Source organism: Chelonoidis abingdonii, chromosome 3 (assembly GCF_003597395.2).
Source record: "Chelonoidis abingdonii isolate Lonesome George chromosome 3, CheloAbing_2.0, whole genome shotgun sequence".
Lineage (NCBI taxonomy): Eukaryota > Metazoa > Chordata > Testudines > Testudinidae > Chelonoidis > Chelonoidis abingdonii.
In genome coordinates, this window is record NC_133771.1 from 151,166,781 (window position 1) to 151,192,134 (window position 25,354).

General features: G+C 42.1%; 1 protein-coding gene across 3 annotated transcripts in view; it reads left to right on the top strand.

Moving 5' to 3' along the window:
• CRIM1 (cysteine rich transmembrane BMP regulator 1) overlaps positions 1 to 25,354 on the top strand; it is a 330,365-nt gene that overhangs the window by 256,012 nt on the left and 48,999 nt on the right. For 2 of the 3 annotated variants that reach the window (XM_075064226.1, XM_075064225.1), the window contains 2 exons: positions 3,354 to 3,510; positions 23,281 to 23,402. The exons of the other annotated variant lie outside the window; for it this stretch is intronic. In XM_075064226.1, the coding sequence (XP_074920327.1) occupies positions 3,354 to 3,510; positions 23,281 to 23,402 (279 nt within the window). The remainder of the gene's footprint in view (positions 1 to 3,353; positions 3,511 to 23,280; positions 23,403 to 25,354) is intronic. 3 annotated transcript variants of the gene reach the window in all.

The following is a 25,354-nucleotide window of genomic DNA, read 5'->3' on the forward strand; positions in this document are numbered from 1 at the left end:
GATCAGCTGAGCAGAGACTTATATGATCAGCACAAGTGATCACTCAAGAATTTAGTAGTAAACAACATCTTTCTGTGAGTGTATCCAGAGAGAGACCTATTTTCAACAAGACACAACTCCAGAGGATTTATTCCAGAGCAAAAGCAGACAACCAGTCTATCTCAGCAGTGCTTCCTCAGGGCTGAGGGTGGGGATATCCTCTATGCATTCCCCCCAGTTCCTCTAATGCAGGAAGTTCTCAGGAAACTCAAGCAAAGCCAGGGTTATTCTGATAGGCCTGGCCTTGGCAAGGCAATAGTGGTTTTCGATCTCCTGCAACTATCATAAGGGATTTCTGTCTTTGCCTGCAGTTCCAGACTTGTTGACCAGAAGAGCAGTTAGATTTGCTGTCCAGACCCAGATTCTTTTCATTTAACACTATGGGCCACAGGACTTTGGCAAATCTGGAACTGTCCTATTCAGAAACAGTACAGGAGATACAATTGTCCTCCATGAAACAGTCAACACACCTGTGTTGTCATAAATGGAAAAGGTCCTCTTTTTGGAGAACCAACAATAACAGAAATCATTTTCAGCTTCTGTTCAATCCATGCTGAAGTACTTTATTTGAAATTCTTGGGGCTCTCCATATAATTGGTAAAAGTATCTCTCAGAGCCATCTCTGCTCATCACAGCTTAATTGAGCAAAAGACTATATTTAGCCATGATAGAGTAAAAAGATTCTTGAAGGGGCTAATGAATGTCTACTTTGTGGTTAGAGAACCTCACCTGCATGGGATCTCAATCTAGTCTTTATTCAGCTCATGAATCCTCCCTTCAAACCCAGGGGAAAATGTTCCCTATTTCAACTCTAAATTGAGACAGACTTTTTTATACCTATTATATCCTCTAGAAGGCTGAGCAAGCTACAGGCTGTCATGGCTGGACTCTACCTCTCTCCCCTTCCTCTTCCACCCGCCCCTCCAAGTTATTCACAAAGATAATGTGGTCCTTTAGCCAACCTGAAATTTCTTTCCAAGGTGGCAACAGAATTCAATCTTAACTAATTCATAAACTTACCAATATCTTTCCCTAGGCCTCACTGTCACTCGGGAAGTTAAGCAACACTACTTGGATGCTAAGAGAGCATTAATCTTCCATTTGAGTATGGCTAAGGAATACAGAAAATCACCTAGACTGTTTGTCTCTTATGGGGAAAAGAGTAGAGCTTAGGCAGTCACATGCCAGCGCCTTTCTAAGTGTCTGACTGTCTAATGAAGAGTGTCTATGAACGCACCTCTACGCCTCTTCCAGAAGGGCTTAGAACACACTCAGAGTGAAGACCACTTCCATAGCCTTACTTAGGGTTTGTCTACACAGCAAGTAACCACATGGCAAGCCAGGATGTGACTCGTCAGTGCCTCAGCTTGCCACACAGTAACTTGCTATGTGGATACTGCTACAGTGCAGTGAAAATTTTCGGAGGCTGTACTCCAGGACTTTCACTGTGCGGTAGCAGCGTCCACATGAGTTATTGCTCAACAAGTTGGGGTGCTGTAGATATATCCCCGGCTTGCCACTCAGTGATTCGCCATGCAGACAAGCACTCATTGTCTTCCCATATTCAAAATCCGCAAAGCTGCCATATAGAGCTCGATTCTTTCACAAAATATTGTTTACGTCTTGCATCTAAATCAGATAAACAATTTAGTAAAGAAGCATTATGGTATCTATTTAACTAGTTTTCTTCCTCCCACTATCCAGAGGGAAGAATGCTGGTTGCTCAACTCCACAGTGGGAATATGCAGAGGACTCGCAAAGAAAAAATTAAGGTTACTCACCTGTAACCAGAGTTCTTCGATTACCTCTGCACATTCACATTTCCCATCCTCCTTCCCCTCTTCCTTGGAGTCCTAATTTCAACTTTGCCTTTGAAGACATGATGGAAAGAACTCTGAGTGTGGTTTGCCAACCAGATCTCTTTATAGTTCCATCCTTTGAATGAGGAGTAGGTGACGAGCTCTGCAACAGGCACTGCTACTAAAAAGTTCTACTGGTCCAAGCTGCACAATTCATGTATTCCAAGAGTGTGAATATGCAGAGGTCATCTTGAAGAACTCCAGTGCAAGTGAGTAATCTTCATTTCTGTCCTCTTTTTGTATGTCTGCACTGACTTGCTATCTAGTCCATTCTTCTCTTTCTGATTCTTATCTCCCTCTGTTTCTCTTGTCCTCTTTTTCATTATTGCTTTCTCTTTGGCTAGTCATTTCCCAGGTCTCTTCCTCTGTTTTACCCTCTAAATTAATGATTATTGTGCATTCCTGTTTTCTCTCACCCCCACAACCAATATATAAAATGTACATTTCACCATTGTGCCACAGTTTTAAGTGTTAGCACATCTTTTACTAATTTCTATTCTGCATACCATGGACTCATGCCTAAAAATATATAACAGCACAGAAAAGGAAAACTAATTATATGTGGATTCGTACACCTGATGGCTTGGCAGTGTCTTAAGATTGTTTTAAACTGTTTCCCCTCTTCCTCCATGAAGAAAAGCAAACTTGTTATTCTCAGAGTAATAAAGGTTTGCTGAAAGTGAACATAAAAGCCACACCCTCTTCCTGACATTACTACACCAGATGTAATTGGATTCCTCCAGTCTGCTATCTTTTTTTATTGCTCCCAAAAGAGGCTATTCAATCATGCTGTGGGACTCCATCTTCAAGCTCTTTTACTTTGACTTAATCCAGCAGGTGTGTTTAAGATTGTCACCTCTTTGGCACTGTAGTAATGTGCTTTTAGTAGGGAGGTCTTAGTACTCAAACAGGTGACAGTTAGTGTAAGTAACAAATAGAGATCCTTAATAAACAACAGCTCCTCCAATTTTATTTTGGATTAATACTGTTCAAAATAAAATACATTATACTGCACATGAATCTATTAAACAAAAATAAAACATAGACAGTATGTATTATTACTGAAGTTTTGTTGACATGAATTTAATGTGGCCACATGACTCAAGAATGTTGGATTCCGTTGGAATGTTTACCTCTCCCTAGCACCTCCCTAGATATAAGGTGCCTACTCCCAAGCTTTTGCTTGGAACCAAAAATTGTTTAAAAAACAAACACTCACTATGGTAGTCTATAATACAGGTCCGAAACACTGTAGTAACTCTGTTGCAAACTGCAGTGTTTGGGGCCATTACTGTAGAATTGTAGAGGAATATTAGGGAAGGGAGGTAAAAATATTGGTAGTCTTAACAGTTAAACCGTATAAAGGTGGAAAAGGTTTAGTCTGTATATAGATACATTTTTTGTGATCTGAACAACAGTTTTCATTTTGTGCTAAGCTGCATGTGTTCTTCACAGGAGAGGAGCTGTGTCCTGGCCTCATATCAGGGTGTTCCTTGGACTGTTCCTTCGGTTTCCAGACTGATGTCCACAACTGTGAGATCTGTCAGTGCCGTTCAAGGCCTAAGAAATGCAAACCCATAGTATGTGACAAGTACTGTCCATTTGGATACTTGTACGTATTTTTATTTTGAAAGCATATTTATCATAATCCTTGTGCATATAAAATATGCAAAATCCATGACTATTTATATATGTTTGTTTTCTGTATGAAAAATGGGAGGCATGTGGAGAGGCAGGAATGTACATACTTGTTAAGTGTATAGTATTCCTCAAACAGACTTGGACGCTAGAATTGAAGTTGTGAAAATGGATTTTGATCAGCAGACCAAAAGAAAATTCAAATAATCAAAATGACTAACAAAATTATAAAAGCAGCAAAGTATCTTTAAAAATAGTTTTAAACAGTCTTCCAGAGAAAATTTAAGAACCGCATAAAATTTACCTTTCATGGTGCTTTTTAAAATTTCTTTTACACTAACATCTGATATCCCCTCCATCTCATAACTTGCTTCTTTTACTCAGTTGATCCCGTTGTATTTTGAGTTGATCTTTTTATTATGACATAACAGTAGCTTATCTGTTCTAGTCTTCCATTTCTGTTCTAGTCTTCCATTTCTTTTCTGCCAGCTACCTCCTGTGGAACACTAATGGAAAGTCAGTCTTTAATCTATGAGAAGTTTTTCTAAGTGTCACAGAGACCTGTAATGTTATGACACCCTCTTCCTTAAAAAGAAGTAATGGTGGGTATTTTTTTTTCTTCAGGAAGAAGGGATGCTGCAGCAAAATGAGCTATTATTTTGTCATAGGTAGAGATTTTTTTAGAATCTGTTGATGTGCAGACATTCAGTGGTCCTCAGTGAAGGTTTAACCAACGCACTCCACCCCTTCCAAAAAGGCACACCACCATTTTATAGGAACTAACATAAATTCAACTCTTCCCTTACTTAAAGTTGTTAGTTTTAACCCACAGTATATAACTTTCAGATAGTGTATTTAGCTAACTCCGCTACTGTTACTACCCTTGGCAGTTTATACTTGCAATTCTTTAGTTCCTGACTTATTCCTTTTCTCTACTTTTACTTAATTTGGCACTTATCTTTTAAGCCTTATAGTGTCTACTCTCTTAATAATCTTATACACTGCATTGTAGTTCCTTTTTATTTCATATTTTCTTTAATCTTTTTTGAATAATCATTTTTAATATGGTGCAGCTTAAATCATCCAGACATTTGAGACACATCACAGACTTTAAGAAAAACGGAGATCCAGCTCTGTCATGATCTGACTGCAGAGAATTTAACCAATGCTAGAATTGTAGAGGGGGGGGGTGTATAAATGAGTGGGTCAAACTCACAGTACTTAGTGCTGCCAGATGAAAAATCTGGTGCAGACAACCCTTCTGCCTCCTTTTTTTAAAAAATATATATTATGAGATTGCTTCCCCCACCCCACAATTCAACCACTGAGTTGTAGTGTACTTATGTGAATGTATCAGTGCAGTTGCCCTCTTTTTTTGTTCATATTGCACTATGCAAGTACATAGTGCTGTACAAATGGTGAAATACGATAAACATAAAACAGATTCCTGCCCTGAGGACCATGCATTCTAAAGGCATAGGAGGTAAAATATAATACTGGGGGGGACAGACTCCTAAAACCTCCATAAAATTGCATTTAAGACAATATTTATTTTATTTTCTTAGGATTTCAAATCACACTAAAAAAGGATGCCTTTCCATGCGCTTTAGGTCCCGCTGACATAATTTAAAGGTATCCACATAAAAAACCATTCCAGTATAACTAGTGTGCAGTAATACCATTTAATGTAATCCATAAAGCATTGCTTTTAAATGTTATTGGATTTAGCAGTTTTTCAAGGAGAGTAGGAATGAAACAGAACACAGTGCAGATTAAGCGAGTGGCTGTTCCAAGCATTTAGCAGCAAAACTAGGATGCATCAAGTCTCCACTGGATGAAGAAGATAAAGTGAGTAGGTAGACAGGAAATGTGGGCAATCTGATGGTGGGGGGGGGGGCGTGTAAAAGATTATGGAAGAGATGTAGTTGGTGCAAAATTCTGGAGAGCTTTGAAAATTACCAGATGTGACCATGTATTCCACATGTTCTCACCAGTTATGGACAGCAAGAATAATTTTCACTAGTGGATATTTGAATCATCTGTTTATTTTAATGTTGATAATTCAAAAGTACAAACTGAAATAATATTCCACTAATGTAAAGAAATCTTAACATTACCATGAATGATGAAAACCAATAGGTTGTTAAACTTGTGTTTCATTGCAATTTGTAGTAAAAAGCAGAATCTGACTTTGTTTATGGTATAGAAAATATCTTCATTGCAACATTCAGGTGCTCAGGAACACTTAAACTTTGGCATGGAATAAATGATTTTTTTTATTTATATTTTCAGATGCTGTGTTTAAATACTGTTATCTCCGATAGTATTCAGTAATTAGCAGTTATTTTTAGCTTCCTAATCAATAATGAACTATACAGAATAATCTAATATGATGTTACTATAAAAAGGACACGGTCAGGGTTGTTAGACCTTGCTTTAACAGCTTCCCTATGTTATAGCTCTTAAATTAAGAGCTGTAACATTGCAGCACTAATTTTAAAAATGTCAGAAAAGATAAATCCACAGTTTACTGTACTTAAGTTATACACACAATGAACATGGCTGTGTGTACACACACATATTCTCACATAGTTCAACATAAAATAGCATGCTTACATGTGGAGTTTACATAGTTTGTTTACAGGGCAGCTGTCAATTTTTTTTTAAATTCCGTACTCCACCAATAATACTTTTTTAAAAGTATGTGATTCCAGTTCTTAATGGAAAAGCTACAGTGTGGAATAATTGTTAAAATATGGTCATTTTAAAGGCATGTCATTGTTTTTTAAGGCCCCGATGCAGGAAAGCACTTATGTCTGAGCATAAGTGCTTTCCTGAGCCAAGACCTAAATGTATGTATGTTTTTTGCTTTTTCCCCAATTGACTCTCTTGATTTTTGCTGTGGAGTATCTAAGGCAATCAAGCTAGCTTCTCTTTATACCTTTTCTTTTATAAAATACTTCTACCTTCAATTTAATTTATTTTATTTCACTAATAATCCTAACCTTGGATCATATATTGCAGTGTTTAAAACTGGATACTATTGTGAGTTCTAGAAATGCTTTTCATAATTATTCTGAAATGCCACATATTGTGCTTGTTGTTCATTGATGTGTGCTTTTTTTACTTTTTATTATTCATATTAATTTTCTAGTTTTACTGTTCTGTTCTTTTTATTATAATTGTGTAATACGTTTTTCCACTAGAATGAGTTTGGCAAAAACTCACTCTTTCTTAATGAGCACTTTATGGGATTAAGTTTTATTTGATTCAGTATTTTTTCCTTTATTTTGTTTTGTTTTTATAAACAGTAATTATGAGGGGGGAGGGGAAAAGGATACTTAATTACAGTTTTGAGTGAAACACAGTAGGGACAGAAATCCACAATGAACATATTTATGCAACTTCTAGATGTTGGACCTCGGGTATTTAGGAAGAATGAATGTTGTCTTAAGGTAAGTAAATGCAATAGATTTCCATTCATGGTTCTTTACTCCCAGTGTGTGACTGGCAGTAACTTCCTTAATCAGAATGCACAACACCACTGAGTGGAATATGTGTAGCTGCTAGGAATAATAGTCAGTCATTCCTCAGTCCATTTTTCTTTCTGCTTAGGACAGAGAAACAGCTTTTGACTGCTGCTGCTATGTATACATGTACATCCTTACTCTGTGAGAGTTCATTCATTTGTTTATATGCAAAGTCCTCTCTTTGTTCTTATTCTTTCAAGTGCTTCTTACTGTTACTTTGGTTTACATACAAATTAGATATTTGTCTGTGAGATGAGTCTTTGATACGTGACTACCTTGTATTTGATTGAGATGCCTCTTTGCTAAGCCTGAGTTTCATGGCAGGTCTCTGGCTCATTCCTTCTTTTTCTTCTGAGTTGTGATTTGTTTGGTTTTCTGAGGCACATTCCAGTGACTTCAAAAAGAGCCTTAAGTGTGATTAGCAGATGTCTGTCAGAATGGTAATGTCTTCTTATGGTATCTGGGGACACACTAGGACACTCATGGATTCAGATTCTCTAGAATGTGTTTTTAAATTGTGGGGGCTTAGATCATATCAGATCTGATCTGATTGGCTTTCTCTAAAGTAGCCTGGAAGTCCTTAATATTAGTTAAATACCTCAGATGTAAATTGAGACTCTTCATATTTGCCTGTTAAAAGTAAGACCGGTTGACTAGACCCTACAGGCCACGTCACCATTTGCAAAGCATTTGAATTAAGTCTGGCATTAAGGGGTAGATAAAGGCATTAGATCTGTTGGAGCATTGACATAATTTCCTTGTGGCACTCAACAATGACTTGGAATTAAAATGGGAACCTGTCCCCAAGAACAGATCTATTTCTTTTGTTGAATATTTTGGTATATATGATGAATTGCTGATGTATCCTCAGCATCTTGGATTTCCTGGGGTCTCTGCTCACTGCAGATTTACTCTGTCATAGCAATGAGAGCCCAGCGTCAAAGAGTATGGATTGGCCTCCTATATATTTTAATGAATGCTTTCTTCCTGCATGATTTGAGCCCTATTGAAACTATCAAGGCATCTTGCTCACCAAATATGAGTTGTAGCACCTGACTCTGGCCAGACAAAATATGCTGATGTTTGTGCCTAAGCCATCAAGTCTATCAACATGTTCAGCCCCATTGATTATGTACCGAAGGTACCTTATATAAATGTTAAACAGTAATTGATCTCATCAAAGAGGTTGGCATTCTCAGCACCATCTTTCCTCAGTCCATACCTTCACCTCTCTAACTAGCTGATTCCAAGAGACGGAGGCAGAAAAAGATTAATCAGGTCAGTGCCATCTGGAGAAATCTTAACATCGTACATTTCTTTGAAGTCTCTTTTCTGGAAGGACACAGATTCTTCCACTTTCTACAGGAAAGCCCATGAATTCCTCCCCCCCACACACGCCCTCCATGAGCAGGAAGAATGCTTTAAGAATATAATACAAGTATTTGCATCTGGTTAGTGTGTCTTTTGATGCCTATCTTGCAACAAGAAAAACAGCTTCTGCAGGGATAGAAATTTGAAAGCATGCAAGAAGTGCAACAAAAAGAGGATCTGTCACATAGAGGTAGAGAAATTTAGGAAAAAGGGTAGAAATTGAATGGATGGGAGAGAACAAGAATAAGGCCACCTTCAATTCCCTGAGTTTCGATCATCTAGCATTCATATTTTTCATACCAGAGGAGGAATAAACAAAATGCAGTGCCTAATAATCCGGCTAATGCCAGCAAGTGCAGCTTCAAAGATCCCTAGGACCTGAAGCAGAGTGTGAAGCCACCCAAGAACCAGAGGACTTGGTGCCTTCAGCATTATTCATCTCAGCAACAAGAACTTTAGGGATTTTTAAAGGCTTGTTTAATCATCCAGTTTCTACCATAGACGATCACCCTGTAAGAAGAATAATACCTCCCACAATTTCCAGTAACCTTTAATCACGGATCATCAAAATTATGTTGTAGGACAGTTCACTAATTTCCCCCTTCAGGCATGCACTCGAGTACAGCTCTGTCAAAAATAATTCACATGAAAATCCACTCCCTCTTTGACAAAAATGCCATTTAAACCCCTACCACCAATTGCAAAAGGATATTTTATTCTAGGTACTTCTGTGTCAGAATTGGTGTAGTGTAGGTTTGGGCCAAATAGATCAGCTGAACACTTGATGGAAAAAAAAAAAGTAAATCCCCTGATTGATTTTGTTTTGAAATTTCCCAGACCCTCGTTTTTCTAATCTAGATCTTATTGTTCTACTATCTCTTGGAAGAACATTTTAGTATTCAGGTACAGGTGATAGTATTTTGTCATGACGAGAGAAAGTGTTTCCTGACTTTGCCCAATTCCGTGAAGATACACAAAGGAGGAGGAGGTCATGAGGAGGTCATGAGGAGGTCATGAGGTCACGTTTTGCACCCTGTGCCAGAGCTGTGTCTAATGTTGCACTTCCCCAAACATAAACACTGTGACTCTGGTGTCCTCAGTGGCATAGAACAACTCAAAGGAATGGGGTAGGGCAGGATCATGGCCCCTATTCGCCACTTCACAAGTCAGGGTGCTAACTCCACAGGGCGGAGCACAAGTTGTACCCTAAAGAAGGGTGGATCAGTGGAGGAAGGATGATCTCAGAGTTAACAGAATGAACTGGGACTCAGGAGATCTGGATTCAGTTCCCACCTGTTGCAGACTTCTTGTGTGACCTTATGCAAATCACTTAATCTTTCAGTGCTCAATTCTTCATTTAAAAAAATGAATATAATACTTCCCTACCTCAGATTTAGTGAGGATAAGTGTTGATGTTTTTTGAGGCACAGAGATACTACACTGATGAGAGCTGTAGAAGTACCTTGACAGACCCATCAGTAGTGTTTTGTGATCCACGGATACTCCAGAAGACATTGTGTTTGCCTGAGGCACAAAGTCTCCTGGAATACTTGCTGCAACAATGCCCTTCTGCACTGGCTCTATGCATTTGTCTGTACTGCAGCTGGCAGCATGCTTTCTACTATGGGTAGACAGGCACATGCTAGCTCTGCTTGAGCTAGCAATCTACAAATAGTATAGTTGAGGCAGCAGCTCAGCCTAGCCATCTGAGTATAGACCCACCACTCATGCTACCTCTGGCTGTGCTGCTATTTGTAGCGCAGTAGCTTGAACAGAGCTAACATGTCTGTCTACTCAAGCCAGGAAGCATGCTCCTAGCTACAGTGTAGACATATCTTAACAAAAGCCACTATTGAGCCCTGTACATGCAGCTCTGCTGTTTAAATGCTATAGTTTTGCAGGTATTTTATTTATTTTTATTCCTAGTCATTAGATTGTTAGCTTAGTCCTTTCTCTTGGGCTTGGATAGTAAATTAAAATTGCATCCATCCTTTTGTTTAGCAGTTTCAGGCTTGGCATTCCGTATTTAGTGTGTGTATTTTTTATATTGTTTCCTTTACAGTGGTTACCTTTTGTTTTGCTGGTTGTTTTTTTGTTTGTTTTTTTTTTCTTTTTTAACTTGGATACACTTTAATTGTCTCCTTCAGGATTCCCCGCCCCGAAACTAGGCCTAGATTTGCTCTGCTCAAATCAATGGCCCTTCTGATGCTGCTGCTGTATATGCAGATAACAGTTTACTATTACAAACTCTCCAGTTAAAACCACCACATTTTATTATTAATCATTGAGAATTATTTTTTCCATTTAGCTGTGTAAACCATAAATCATGACTCAAATGAATTAGCATTAGAAAAAAGCTAAATTAAGGATGTCCAATCTGAGGTTATATCAAATTATTTTAAATGTTGCACATACAGTTTTGCTATGGAGGCTAGATTGGAAGTCAATGTCTCAGGCTGTGATAAAAATCCTTTTCACAAAAGCTACCAATACAGGGGACGATGTCTCTTCAAAATATCAAAATACTAAAAACTGTGGTTTCACTCTAAAAATGCTTGTAATCATGCGAATCCCTTATCGTGCCAATGACTTGCAGATCAAATGTGCTCATTATACAAGTAAAAATATTCTTTTTTATGATTGTCAGACCTGCCAATTCAAACTGGAATCTGAACTATGCTGGGTTCTTTCCTGCTACTGCATCGTCAGCAATAATAAAAGTTTAGCAGGACAGTTTATGCTCTAAGGCACCTTTGCAATTAATCTTCAGTGGGTTTGCGCATATGTCACATACTGTAACTTAAGGAACAATTGTGTTTGACAAAGCACAAGATGGAATAGAATCCACCACATTCTGCTTTAGCAGTATTTCCATATGTGAGTTTGTAAATAAAACAGATCTGTGTTTGTAAGGTCAGCAGATAGGATTCTGAATATGCAGATCTCTCTAGCAAGAAGTATGGTCATTTTTCAGAGTAGACGTACACTTAAAATTAGTTAACCCACTAATAATACATTCTTGGAAAACCAGAGTAGATATGCATTTCATATTAATATTCAGTCCAAGGAAATCAACTGAAGTTCATGCAGTATCTGGGGAAATTCAGTATTCAGAATAAAAGGTCAAATGTTAAATTGGAAGAATTGGCTGGCAGATGATATTCTCAAACTTTGGATCTCTAAAATAAAGGAATTTTCATGAGTTTTGCAGAGTTAAAGACCAAATTAGGTTAACACAAAAATGCACACTGGCAATATCTAATGCTAAGGGACTGCCTAAAAAAAGATTTTTTGGTAAATAACTTCAAGCATGAGATCAGAAATCTGTGGAATTTTTTATTAAAAAGAATAAGACAAAATAGCTTCTGAAGTATTTAAATTTCTATTAAAACAAGTGAGGAGAGCTTCCATTCTCTCTCTCTCTCTCTCTCTCTCTCTCTCTCCTGGAAGGCAGTTGAAATTCTGTTGTTTAGAACATAGTTTTTCTCTAATCAAGGGTAAAGTAGCAATGCAAAAGAGAGTTGATTTACAGATGATGTGGCCCAAGATTTCCCATAAAATTTTCTGATCCCCTTTTCATCTGAACAGGTTAGACTTGAAAGACAATAACAAATACTAGAGGTGTTCAATAAGCATTTGGTAGCTATGATTCAAATCCTGTTTTCCCCTTGAGAGGGCAAACGAAGCCCAAAACACAGTGGAAGTAGTGTAAATTGACCTGCACAGAGGGAAATAGACTGTAAACTGGCAATGCAGGGAAACTGCATGGTCTGTGCATCATGGGGCCATTAAATGGAATAACTTGAGTGCTTACTGAAATGAGCAAGGGTTGTACAATGTATTCCTTATAAACTTATCACATTATGACTTCATCACTTAGTTCAAAGGAAGATGTAATGTATTCTTTATAGGGCTTCCACATGTTCCAGTGATTGTAGTGCTCATTCATCTAGGGGGTTAAAGGTCGTATGTGGAATAGAGTACCAGATGTCATAAATTGAGTAGTTAAATGTGCTTAGATACTTGCATGATCAGGCCCTGATTCATTAGTGCTATTAAAGAACTATATAGCTCCTTACATGAAAAGTGCTATAGAAGTACAAGGTATTATATGAGGCCTATGTCTAGAGGTATGTAGAGAGAAGTAGTTTCTACCCTATATATTTAGTGTGGATGGGGTAGTTTGGTTCCTTAGTTTATCAAGGAAAGATAGATTGGGATTATGGCTTTTCTGTACTGGATATGAATTAGAGGTGAGATGTTGTTTTCCACTGTGAATAGTCATATGGAATGGAGAGGGGTCTGTAGCTTATAGGAAATGAATAGGAATTGCTTCTTTGATTTTACATATGAACTATGTGAATTCAGGTATTGTATTAACTATTGAAAATATTAATGGGACAGAGTGAAGGCAGGGAGTCAGGTGGGTTCTGATGAATATTAATAACATTTTCTATATTAGTTGATCAAGTAAAGTTGACAACAGTAAATTTTTTTAGTAACCTTATCTCTAAATTTCGACTAGATGTCTTTTCTGTAATGTTGTTAATTACAGCCTGAGTGTTATCTGAACAGTTTTGTCTCAGAGCTGTCTTGGAGCTTAAGTAATTATTTTCAGTAAGATGGGGTGATTTAAATCGTTGATCTAAATCACTAGGGTTTAGTTTGTTGTTTAAATCAGCTTGAGGCTTTCTGAAAAAAATTAAATTTGTACTATTGCAACTTTAGATTAAATAAAGTATAAAGAACTGAACTATAAACACTGGTTGGTTGGGATTTTTTTAAGTGCCACTATTAGTAATGTCTTTTATTTGAATTTTACAAAACTACTGGAGGCAAAAACCAAAATATTGAAAATTAAAGTCCTGATCCTGCAAACAATTACGCAGGTATGCATCATTACGCACATGAATAGCCCCAAACTCAGTGAGGCTATTCATGCTTAAAGTTAAGCTAAAACTGTAGTTTAACAAAAAATTTACTGGCATAAAATCTGTCACTGCAAAACAAAATTGCTTCATTGTTAACAGTGAAAAGTTATTTTGGCTTTTGATATATTAACCAAATTATTGTGGACTTCTTCGTCGAGTGGTTGCTCATATGCATTCCATTTAGGGTATGCATTCCATTTAGGATGTGTGCGCGCCGCGTGCACAGCCGTCGGAGAAACTTTTTTTACCCTAGCAACACTCGGCGGGTCGGCTGGGCGCCCCCTGGAGTGGCGCCACTACGGCGCCGCATAAATAGCCCAGCCGACCCAGCCACCCTTCAGTTCCTTCTTACCGCCCATGTCGGTCGTTGGAACAGTGGAGTGCAGTTGCCTGACCTTCACATTCTTCCCTAGCTACTCGCTTATCGCTGTTCTTTGTTAGTTAATCGTTTCGTTTACATAGTTAATTAGTTAGAGTTGAGTAAAATAGTTAGTGTAGTTGTTATTAGTTTTGGCAATGAATAGAGCAATACATCCTCGAAGACAACAGTTACAAGGGTATAGTGAACCTTGCGTCTCTTCTCGATGGTGCCATATCATCCATTTAGTAATCCCTGAAGCCTACCTAGCGGAGGGGTCGGAGTGGAACGCTCGGCATCTGGATACGCCCCAAAGCCGCCGTCGTCCCGAACGTGACCAACGCAAGTGCGAGCGAAAGGGTGGACGGGGAGCACCAGTCGCAGCACAGCAAGTCTCATCTGATGGCATACGTGGCAAAGCGCCCAGGAGAACGAGCCCTCATGGAATGCACCATAAGGACAGGAGGAACTCCTGAGCTGCTCGTAAGCACTCGAATACAGCCCTACCAGAAAATCCCTGGAGGAACTGGCAACCTTTCACCTCTGCAACCGCCGACAAGATCTTCGGAGGACCTTCGGAAGGGCTTGTTCTTTCACAGAAGCCAGTTCTCTGCCACATCCAAGGTGGGTGGTAGCTCTCTCTTCCGAGAAGCATGCGCTTCGAGAATAAACCGGGAGGAAAGATTCCTGGCAAACGTCGAAGCAGACACCACCTAGGGAAGATCAGGATAGCCGCATTGCCTTTGTCCTTATGAAAGACGGTAACGGGGATCGACAGAGGAGCTCCTATCCTCCAGACCCGAACCCTCGGAGTATCCACAAAGAAGACCGTCCTCCACGATAGTAAGAAGCGGGCAAGTTGCCAATGGTTCGAAGGCGCCAACAAAGTCGTTCAAACCAAGTTGAGGTCCCAGGAGGGGGCTGGTGACGAGTGGGGGATATTACGGTCAGACCCTTCAAAGCCGAGAGGACTACGTGAGAGAAACACCCGACACCATCTATGCCGTGATGGAAGTGATATTTGCTGCCAGGTGCACCTTCAAAGAGGAAGTCGCCCCCCTCGCTTTAAGTGCCAGAGTAGTCTAGGATCGTCGGATTGCGCTAGATAGGGGGAAACACGGGATGCACACCAGCCGAAGCCCCTCACTTGGCGCAACAAGACGTTCTGCGTGGGTTGCTGGCGTTTTGCTGGCTATGGAGAGAATGCGCGCCCGGACGGAGCAGTGTACATTCTCAGCATTCAGCAGTAGGAGCCACCCGTTAGGTGGAGATCGCCAGATCCGTATGAACAAAACCCTGCGTGATAGGCGATCACAGGGATTGGTCCTGTGACAGTCCAGAGGTGACAGCTGGTCCCGTGCCAATGGAAATGGAGTGGTACTGCGGTCCAGGAGTGATTCCAGGCTGCGGCCACGTCCTATAAGATAGTGCCTGCCCGAACCTTGAGCAAGACCTGGCGTACCAGATAGGAAGGGCGGGAAGGCAAAAGTAGGCGGTGCCCAGCAGGCAGGAAAAGGCGTCCGTTATCACCGGGAGAGCCCTGAATACAGAACTCCTGGCACTTCCGTGTATCGCGGGACGCGAAGAGGTCTTACGAGGGGAAAGACCTCCACTCGGAAAATGAGTAAATGACGTCGTCACTGACGACCACTCGTGCAGAGGCAGGACCTTGCTCACTCGCCGATCCGCCAGGGTGTTCAAGACCGCGGCAGAAGAAGATGCTACTATCCACTCGAGTGCTAACAGAGTCCCATATTGAATGGCTCTGCTTGACACAGGGCGAAACGAGCGATGTCCCCCGCCGAGCCCTTGGATGTAGTACAAATGGCCGTGTGTGTTCCGTAAAGACCGGACACACCCAACGCACACGAAGATGCTGCTGGACGTCTGACAGGCTGAGATCGGACGCCCGTAGCATCCTTGCGTATGTGAAGGTGAGCTCAGTCGCAATCCAACGCCCTGGTCCGTAAGCGACCTAGTGGGCCCCCATGCGGATACGCATCCGTTCAGGTAGAGATGTTGCTGTGATAAGGAGCATCCTGCACAAACCTGAGACGGGTCCGACCAGTCGAGGACGGAGAGAACGGGAGGGATCGGTGAAACACGTCCATAGTGCCCTGTCGGACGGAAGACCGAGTGAAGCCACGTCTGAAGGTCGCAGATGCGCAGCCTGCATATTTGTGACATGGTGCATGCCCATACTGCCCAGCAGCAAGGCAGTTGCGAGCTGCGGTCAACGAGTGCTTTTGCAAGAAGCCGGCAACCGAGTGAAGCTGAGTGGCTAGGAAGCCGCACTTGAGGCAAGTAGGCTCTGGCTAAGGGAGGAGTCCAGTGTCGATCCTATGAAGATCAGTCTCTGCGTCGGATTGGAGTGACTTCTCCGCATCTTGAGGAGGATCCCCCAGCGGACAAAAGAGGTCCTTGGTTACGAAGACGTGCTGACGGACTTGGCGTGCGAGGTGCCCTTTGAGGAAGCCAGATCGGCCGGTATGGGAAGACATGTGATCTGCTGTTGCGCAGAGTGCGCGGCGACGACGCCATGCATATTTCGTGAAAACTCGGGCAGTAGACAGCCAAAGGGTGCCACCGGATGAGGACAGCAAATGAAAGTGGTGCTGTCTGACCGTGACCGAGTACTTCCTGTTGTGGGCGGGAAAATGGCTATGTGGAAGTACGCGTCCTTATATCGGGGCGGCCGTACCAGTCTCAGGATCCAAGGACGGATAATGTTCCCAGGGAGACCATGCGGAACTTTTAATTGGGGTAGCCACTTGTCGGAGTCCCCGCAGATGTAGAATTGGTCGGAGGGCTCCTGGATTTGGGATGAGGGAAAATAGCGGGGTTTATAACCTATCCCCCTTTTGGGCAGCGGAACTTCTCTTACGCGTCTCTGCAGCGAGAGAGATTGTACCTCGTGCCAGAGGATATGCTTCGTGAGGGGTCCCTGAAGAGGCGGGAAGGTGGGCGGAAGGGCGGGATGAAGCAAACTTGTGAGGTGGTATACCGCTGCTTTTACTGTGCGCACACCCACTGTCGAAGTAAATCTGCGACACACGGAAGAGAGGAGAAGGCGTTGAGAAAGGAGAGAAAGGTATCCTGATAGATCTTGGTACGCCGTCCCAGGTACTTCAAAAGCTCTTTTGGCCCCTTGATGTGGCTTTAGAGGGCCTTGAGACTGGGCCGCCTGCAGGGGCCAGACTGCATTTCTCGTCCTGCCCCGACCTCGCCTCCTGGTGAAGTACTGCCTGTTTCGAGGCGGGAAGTTAGGGGCGCGGGCGTGGGGCCTAAAGCGTCTCCGTGAGCCACGGGGGTGTGCATTGCCGAGCGACTTTAAGAGTGACCTTGCCGTCTTTCAGGCTTTTGAAGGTAGGATCTGTCTTATCGGAAAACAACCCCAGCCCTCAAAGGGTAAGTCCTGCAATGTGGGTCTGCAGTACTGGGGTAAGATGGAAGGCCTGGAGCCAGGAAATCCGTCTCAGCGTATATCCGGAGGCTACAGTCCTAGCAGCCGAGTCGGCCGCGTCCAGCGCAGCTTGGAGGGAGGTCCTGCCGATCTTCTTGCCCTCCTCTACAAAGGCTGCGAACTCCTGGCGTGAGTCCGGGGCAGCAACTCTGTAAAAGCGGCTAACCTCCGACAGGTGTTTAAAGCCGATATCGCTAAGAGGGCCTGTCTATTGGTGACTCGGAGCTGTAATGCGGCCTGCTGAATAGACCTTACGGCCTAGAAGGTCATGCGCTAGCCTCTTTTGATTTTTGGTCCGGCGCCTGCTGGCCATTGGCCTCCCTCTCGTTAACTGATTGGACACTAACGAGGAGGGGGGTGGGTGACATATAGGCGTCATAACCCTTGGAGGGCACCATATATCTCCGCTCCACACCTTTTGCTGTCGGAGGATGGATGCTGGTGACTGCCACAAGGTATCGGTAGTGCTTGTATTAGTTTTTATGAATGAGGGCTATGCGCATTGGGGCATCGGCAGCCAGAATAGTGACACCGGGTCGTCAACCTCCGCCACTTCCTCCACTGGGAGGTCTATGTGTAAGGGCCACCCGGCGAAGGCAGTCTGGTGGGCTCGCAAGTCGATCGGCGGGGGCCCTGAGAGATGGAGCCCGCCCGCTCATCAGGTGAAGGCGAGGAGGATACGCCCGGACAAGAGGGTCTTCGGCGAGGGCTCGTCCCTTGTGGTCTGCAGTAAAGACTCCGGGGAGTGCAGAGGATGGATGGTATGGTCTCCGTGTCTTCCGGAGGAGGACGGGATTGGTAGCCTCTGGTGCCCGACGTTGTGGAGCAGGTGGCAGGGGCCGAACCAGGGGAGCACCCTGGCCTGATGGTAGCCCAGGTATCCACATGGCCCATTGCTGCTGCGCGGGATTGTGGGAGCGACTGTCGTGGAGACGTCCCACGGGGAATGTCAGCGTCTCAGTCCCGGCTATAGCTGCTACCTGCCCTGGAAGAAGCAGACTCTCTACCAGAACGGCCACGGAGGGCCGCGAGGTGGCACTGACGTGTCAATGGACCTGCGACCGGAGTCTTGGGGGGGACCGGTTGGTAGCCTGGAGCCGGACGGACCTCCCGCCGGCTTGGTGCCGGGAGGTCGACCGGGACCTGAGCCTCGACGGCGAGATCTGCTCCGGAGAATCGGCCTGCGTGGCGGTGCGGGAGCTCGACCGGTGCCGCGAATAGCGGGATGGGGAGCGGGTTGTAGCGGACTGGCGCCGAGGCGAGCGGGCATTCGCTGGGGAGCTCGGTGTGCCGAGGAGAACGGTGCCACGATTGGGAGCGGCTGCTGTGGTGACGGTTGCTGCGACTCGGAGCGTGCCCGGTGAACGGTGCGCGATTGGAGCGGCAGTGCCGCGGGTAACAGTGCCGCGATTAGGGAGCGGTGCCGTGAAGAGGAGCGGCAAGGAGACCGAGATCTGGAGGATTGCACCAGGCAGTGGTGGAGGGCGGCGAGAAAAAAGCGGTTTGCCCTTGGAGAGGGGCAAAGAACTGGCGGTTACCGGAGGTAATGAGGTGCCGGCTCCGTGATGGCAATCAGGTCTCGTGCTGCCGAAAATGTCTCCGTGTGGAAGGCAACGCCAGCTCGACCGCGGCCGGTGCCGGGAGCTTTTCGGAGGCCGGACTCGACGGCCCGCGCGGGGCTGAGAGTCAACGGGGCCGGATCTGGTGGCGCCGCAACCAGGGTCGGTGCTGGGCGGTCTGCCTCATGGCGCAGTCTTAGCCTTGGGCGGCTGCAGAAGGTCTGTCCGAGGCTTGGCCGACGTCGACCTCGGAGAGAGGAGCGCGCGAGTTGCTTCGGCGTCGCGGTGCGCCGGTGCCGAGGACTTACCGGCTACCGGACGTGGACGCGTACGCGTGGGAGCGGTCTCCGCTTGCTGGCTCGTACTCCGGTGCCGGTGTCAACGCCGCCTCCATGAGGAGCTGTCTGAGCCTATTCCGCCTTTTGGGTACGCGGCTTGATGCCTTACAGATGGGCACTTAGGAGTTAAGTGCGACTCTCCCAGGATTTCAGGCAGAGTCGTGGGGTCTCCTGTCGGATCGGCCGATCACAGGCCGAAACATTGCTTAAATCCAGCGAGCCAGGCATGGCTTCGGTACGGGCAACGGGGTTGGGAAAGTCCCCGACCCCGCCAACCCACCCTCCTTCCCCACTGTCGGAGTAGCCAGCAAGAAGGAACTGAAGGGTGGCCGGGTCGGCTGGGCTATTTATGCGGCACCGTGGTGGCGCCACTCGAGGAGGCGCCCAGCCGACCTGCCGAGTGTTGCTAGGGTAAAAAAAAGTTTCTCCAACGGCTGTGCACGCGGCGCGCACACCCCCTAAATGGAATGGATATGAGCAACACATCTCGAAGAACAACAGTTACAGGGGTAAGTAACCTTGTCTTTTTTAGACATGCAAAACAAAATTTTTAAAAATAGGCACCATAAATTATGTTCCCAAGCCCATATTTAGGCAAAAAGCACCAAGGAATGCCAGGCTTAACTTCCTGAACACCACAATCCGCTTCAGCAATGGAACTCTTCAGACAGCCATATACAAGAAACCCACAGATCACCACACCTACCTTCATAGGTCCAGTAACCAAACCAAACACACCAAGAGATCTGTTATGTACAGCCAGACACTCAGATACCACAGAATATGCTCCTAGGAGAAAGTTTGAGATATACTCCTTAATAAATTTAAAACTGCCTTCACCAAACAAGAGAAGCATGGAATGGGACACCCAAATATGCAGAAAGAACCTGCTGCAGTACAGAAATAAAAAACCCACTCTGACTGCACACACCTACTGCAGTTGTCAGCTACTGCACTACACTGGAATCCATATGATGGGGTATCATCAAACAAGAAAGAAATGTTTCCTGAACCTCCACTTCTGGCCTTCAAACAACCCTTCAACCTCATCATCAGAAGCAAGTTCCCCATAGACCAGGACCCACGGACTCAAAGCACATCAGACCCTGTCAGAACAACCGATGCAAAACCTGAAGACATCTCTCCACTGATACTATGATCAGCGTCCTCCACAACACACCTTTCCAGATCCATGGATCCTACACGTGCCTATCACAATATGTGGTATACTTCATCCAGTGCACTAAATGTCCCAATAACAATTATATGAAACCAGGCAGTCACGACATTCTCAAATGCACTCACATAGGAAAATAAGACAAAAACACTGTATCACCTGTGGGTGAACACTTTTTCATAGGTCAGATATAGACTGATTGTTCCATCAGTCTTCATCCTCAAAGGAAACCTGCACAACATTTTCAAAAGATGAGCCTGGGGTATATCTGCTAGATACCAAAAATCATGGACTGAACAGAAACACTGGATATATGGCTTATTATGACAATCTGTAAACCACTAACCCTTATAGTGCATTTTGCTGTACTGCAGGGAGTTTCTTTCCCACACCTGAAGAGCAGCTCTGTGTAGGTTCAAAACTTCTCTCTCACCAACAGAAGTTGGTCCAGTAAAAGATATTACCTACTGCACCATGTCATTATAAAATGAGAAGAAAATAAAGAATTACCAACATATAAGTACAAAATCTTTTTTTAATTTAAAGAATGAACTTTAAAAACAAACATGATTTTAAATCATTGATAGTTGAAAATTTGGAGGAGGGGGAGTAATTACCTTTCACAAGCTCCCTGAATCAGACCGGTTCAATTGACAGAGCTTAGAAACTCCATAGGGCATGTAAAGTAAAGGAGGCAGGGCATTCATTCTAGTAGTGAAAGGTTGTGCTTGATGGGTATTGAAGGAGAGGGTGCATCAGTTCTGGCCTTGAAAAGATTGCACTTGGTGGGGATACATAGAAAAGAGGTGGTGTTGTGGCACAGAAAGAGTTACATTTATGGGGAAATGAGTGCTGCCTTTCCATGTTCTCCTCTAGGATGGTTTTAGTGGAAGAAAAATTTACCTCTATTCCCTGACCTTATGGTTTATGTTTACCTTAATGCTTCTCGTTGCCCTGCATGCCTTCCTTCCCTGCATACCTTCTCTGCATCAATTTCCTCATCATACAGTCTCTCTCTCTCTCTCTCTCTCTCTCCCCCTCTCCCAATTTTTTACCATTCCATGTCTTTCAGGCCCCTTGGTAGGGGTACTGAATCAAAGATTGAGCACTCAAGGGGGAAGACATTGGGGCGGTTAAGATTCTAATAACTGCTACCCTTCCTGGAATGAGGTGTGCGTATGAAAAGATGCTGGAGCTCAAGATGTTTTGATAACCAATGGCTTTGAGGCTGCAAGGTGAATAAGACTATGAATGGTGTGGGATTCTGAGAAAAAGATCATTATAAATGCTCTGATTATTTTAAGAAAATAAAAATAATAGCTTTTAAAATGAGTAGATTCTAGCTTTATGGTGCAAAGATAGCAAACTTACACTTTTACTGAAAACTTAACTTAAATTAACACTGTATATTTATTTTTAATGGTAAGATTTTAAGTAATATTACAAGTCTTACCCAAAAGATTCAAAGGCAACATTCATTAACACACCTTACCAAGGGCAAGGGTTGTGGATTTTCCATCACTGGCAAAAAAACCAATCAAGATTAGATGTTTTTCTAAAATATATGATGTAGTTTCAAGAGACGTTATTTCAGGGAGGTTCTATGATCCATTTTATGCAGGTGGTCAGACTAGATTATCACAATGTTTCTTTCTGACCTTGAAATCTAAAAATCTCTGAATTGTTGAGGACAACCATGTTAACAAAACTTGAGGGTCAATACTGTACTTTTAAATATAATGTTCCAAAAAGGTTAGACTAGTTTTACAAAAATGAAAGATTTGATTTTTCTGACTTTCGTATTTCACTTACATCCTGTCCAGTTATCCACAAAATATTATTTATAGATTCTCATTTCTTAGATAACCACATTTAGGAAATTTCCGGTGTATTGATTTAGTTTCGGTGTATTGATTTAGTTTTGGCAAAGTTAATGCGCTAAGATTGGTTAATTAGTTCCAGCTTTATCTATGGAGCGGTATAATTTCACTGTAATACTATGAGACCATAACTTCTGTTTGAGCTGTAGCATGTCTATTAGAAAGATATCTAGTCTGCATTTAAAGACTTCAAGTGATGGGGAATTCACCAAATCCCAAGGTAAATTGTTCCAATTTATTCAGCTTTTTGCAATTTATCCATTAACCAGTTTTTAATCCACTTAATGTAGGCTGCATTGATTTTGTGTAGTGTAAATAGATTTAATAATAAAACATGATATCAAAAAACAGTAACAAGTTTGTTTGACAAAAACTATTTTTCATAACACTGTATTGATTAGCATTACCAGTGTTACAGAACTTGGTTTGTGATTATAAAAAAACCTCAATTCTCTTGCTTGTTTCAGTGTATTTATCTGGAAGGTGAGAAAATGTTTCTGTACTTAGCTTCTATATTATGTATCTTCACAAAGATACCCTATCTTTCTGTATTAAAAAATGTGTAACTATACATTCACTGCCTTTACCGCTTGGTTATTGGCATTCCACATCTTATATTTCAAATAAGTTTTCTGTTACTTAATCAACATTTTCAGTTACATCATTGGAGTATTTTACATAAGTGGAGATCTACTGTATGTTGTTGGAGAAAAAAATTACTTGTAATTTTTGTTCTCTGAAGATAGTGATTATAATAGATCCACACTTACCCTTCTATCTTCTTCACAGATTTGGAGATGTTCTGTTATATCTATTCTATTATTCTTTCACCTGAAAAAAGAACTGATTGTCAAAAGCAGTGCTGGCTCATCAGCACTTAAATGTACCAGGCAAATGAGGTGGCCTAATAGCTTGAAATTTAAATAGGGTGTTTCTGCCAGTCACACAGAGGGAGCACAAGCCAAGAGTGGAGATCTATTTACCCCTTACCTTCTTTGAGTACAAGAATTACAATTAAGGGAATTTTTTTTACTTAGTCACTTCAGGGGAAGCCTTTGCTCTGAAGATCATGGGCATTTTTTAATCAGACATTTAAAGTGATCTGCTGACCTTTGACAAATTATTTCGGTCATCTAGGAAGAACAAGCATGGCTGTGACATCTGTCGTTGTAAGAAATGCCCAGAACTTCCTTGTGGTAAGATCTGTCCAATGGGCTTCCAGCAGAATAATCATGGTTGTCTTCTTTGTAAATGCAGAGGTAGGTGTGAATGCATTACCTCCGTATCTATGTTTATTTCAAAGCAATTAGAAGCTAGGAGAAATGGAAAGGAGTAGTACATAATATTAATAAGACTTGCAACTTGGTAACTCAAATGGTGGTAGTCAATTTCATTTTCTGTAGGGGAGGACCCTGTATAGTAGGGCTTTGTTACCATTTGTAGTTTTTGTGTTTTTAATGTCAGCCTAGTAAAGGTACACATCATGCAGCTCTTTTGACATTTTAGAACTCAATCCATCTTCCATTGAGAAGTTAGTCAGAGTCAGTTGATTAACTTTACTAGGATTTCAATCAAGTCCTTAATAAGCCTGAGAAAACTGATTGATTGAATTTCTCTTTGCTTCCTCCACTGGAATATGTGTTCTTTAAATTTATATTTAAATTCTTTTAAATATTTCATTTTACTTCCACCTGACCCAATTCAATGTACATCATTGCATCAGTATTTGTATGTTGCTTTGAATGCATAAAACATTATATAAGTGCTAAGTATTATTATTTCAGCTGAGCTGTAGGTTGCTTGGTAGCTAGGTGAATGTTATTTTTTTTTCTGATCCTGTTTAAATACATTTAAGTATTATCAAAATAATTTGCTATTTCATCCCTCTGTGTCCAACAAGTTCTTAGACTTTTGGTTGGTTAAGTAATATTAACAATAAGTATTTATTAAAATATATGATTCTTAAAAGCTTTTACTTTTATAAGTTTACTTCTCATGTCTGCAGAAGAAAACTTAAGGAAAATAGTTGGTCTGTGGAAAACTTGAGTTTTCCTTCGAGTCAAAATAAACGGGGCCAAAGCTTGGCAATAATGCATAAGCTTTGACTTAACTTTTGGGGACTTTTTATGTTCCTTCCTATTGGCTATGTACAATATGATCCATATAGTTTTTATACTAGCTAAACAGTTCTATATTAATAAACAGCTGAGATTTATTTCAACAATATTAACACATAATGTCTCTAATCATTTAACAATTTTGCAAAACGTAATTGAGATAAGATACTTAAACTTCTCTTAAGTGAACAATACAAATGTTAACCAGTGTTAAACAGTGCTACTAGCCTCGTGTATGCTCATGGTATTCTATTACCTCTATTTTGACACCTCTTATGTGCCTCTCCACCTCCTCTCTCCAGGTGTGCATCACTTCCTGTCTCTTCTCTTCAAGAATGTCCTGCAGTTTTTTTAAACTAAACATGTTAACACTAAACTATACATCTTATATAGCCTCCTAATGACTCTTCTGTCCTTGCTTTCTCCATCACCGTTAAAAACTCAATTTTCTCAGTTATATTTTCTGGGTTATGTATAACTCTACTCTTATCTGTTTCTCCTATATCAAAGCACTCACTATATCTTACTGCTTTTCCTTCAATAATGTTTCTAAAATCTATTCTTCCCTTTCCTTCTCCACAGTCAAGACCATGTTCTTATATTGCCTCATCTGCTATAACTTCTTTCTTTCCCATCTTTAATATATTCAGTGTTCAGCTAACCATTTCTCACTCCTTAAAAATGAGGCTGAAGAGTTTGTTATATGCAGAAAGAGACAGGAAGTTGGTGAAAGGAAATGAGCTGGGGTTGCATGGTGAAATGCCTGACTCTCACTGTTAAGGCTCTGCAAGAGCTCTGTGCCTGCCTACATCTCATCTCCTGTGGCTCTACAACTTTCCTCCTGGTCTCTGCCCACTCTTCACACCTCATTACTCTACTTTTCACCTCTTACTACTCTCACCATTATGACTTTTTTCCCACTGATTTCTCTATAGCTGGAACAACAGCCCTCTTCTTTTGCACCCAGCATCCTCATGCTTTCCAATCTCTCTTCAAAACCTATTTCTACTCTACCATTCTTGTCGTATCTCAAATGCTGTTTAAATATATTAGAGCATACACACATTCACAGTAAGTGAATAATTTATAGAATA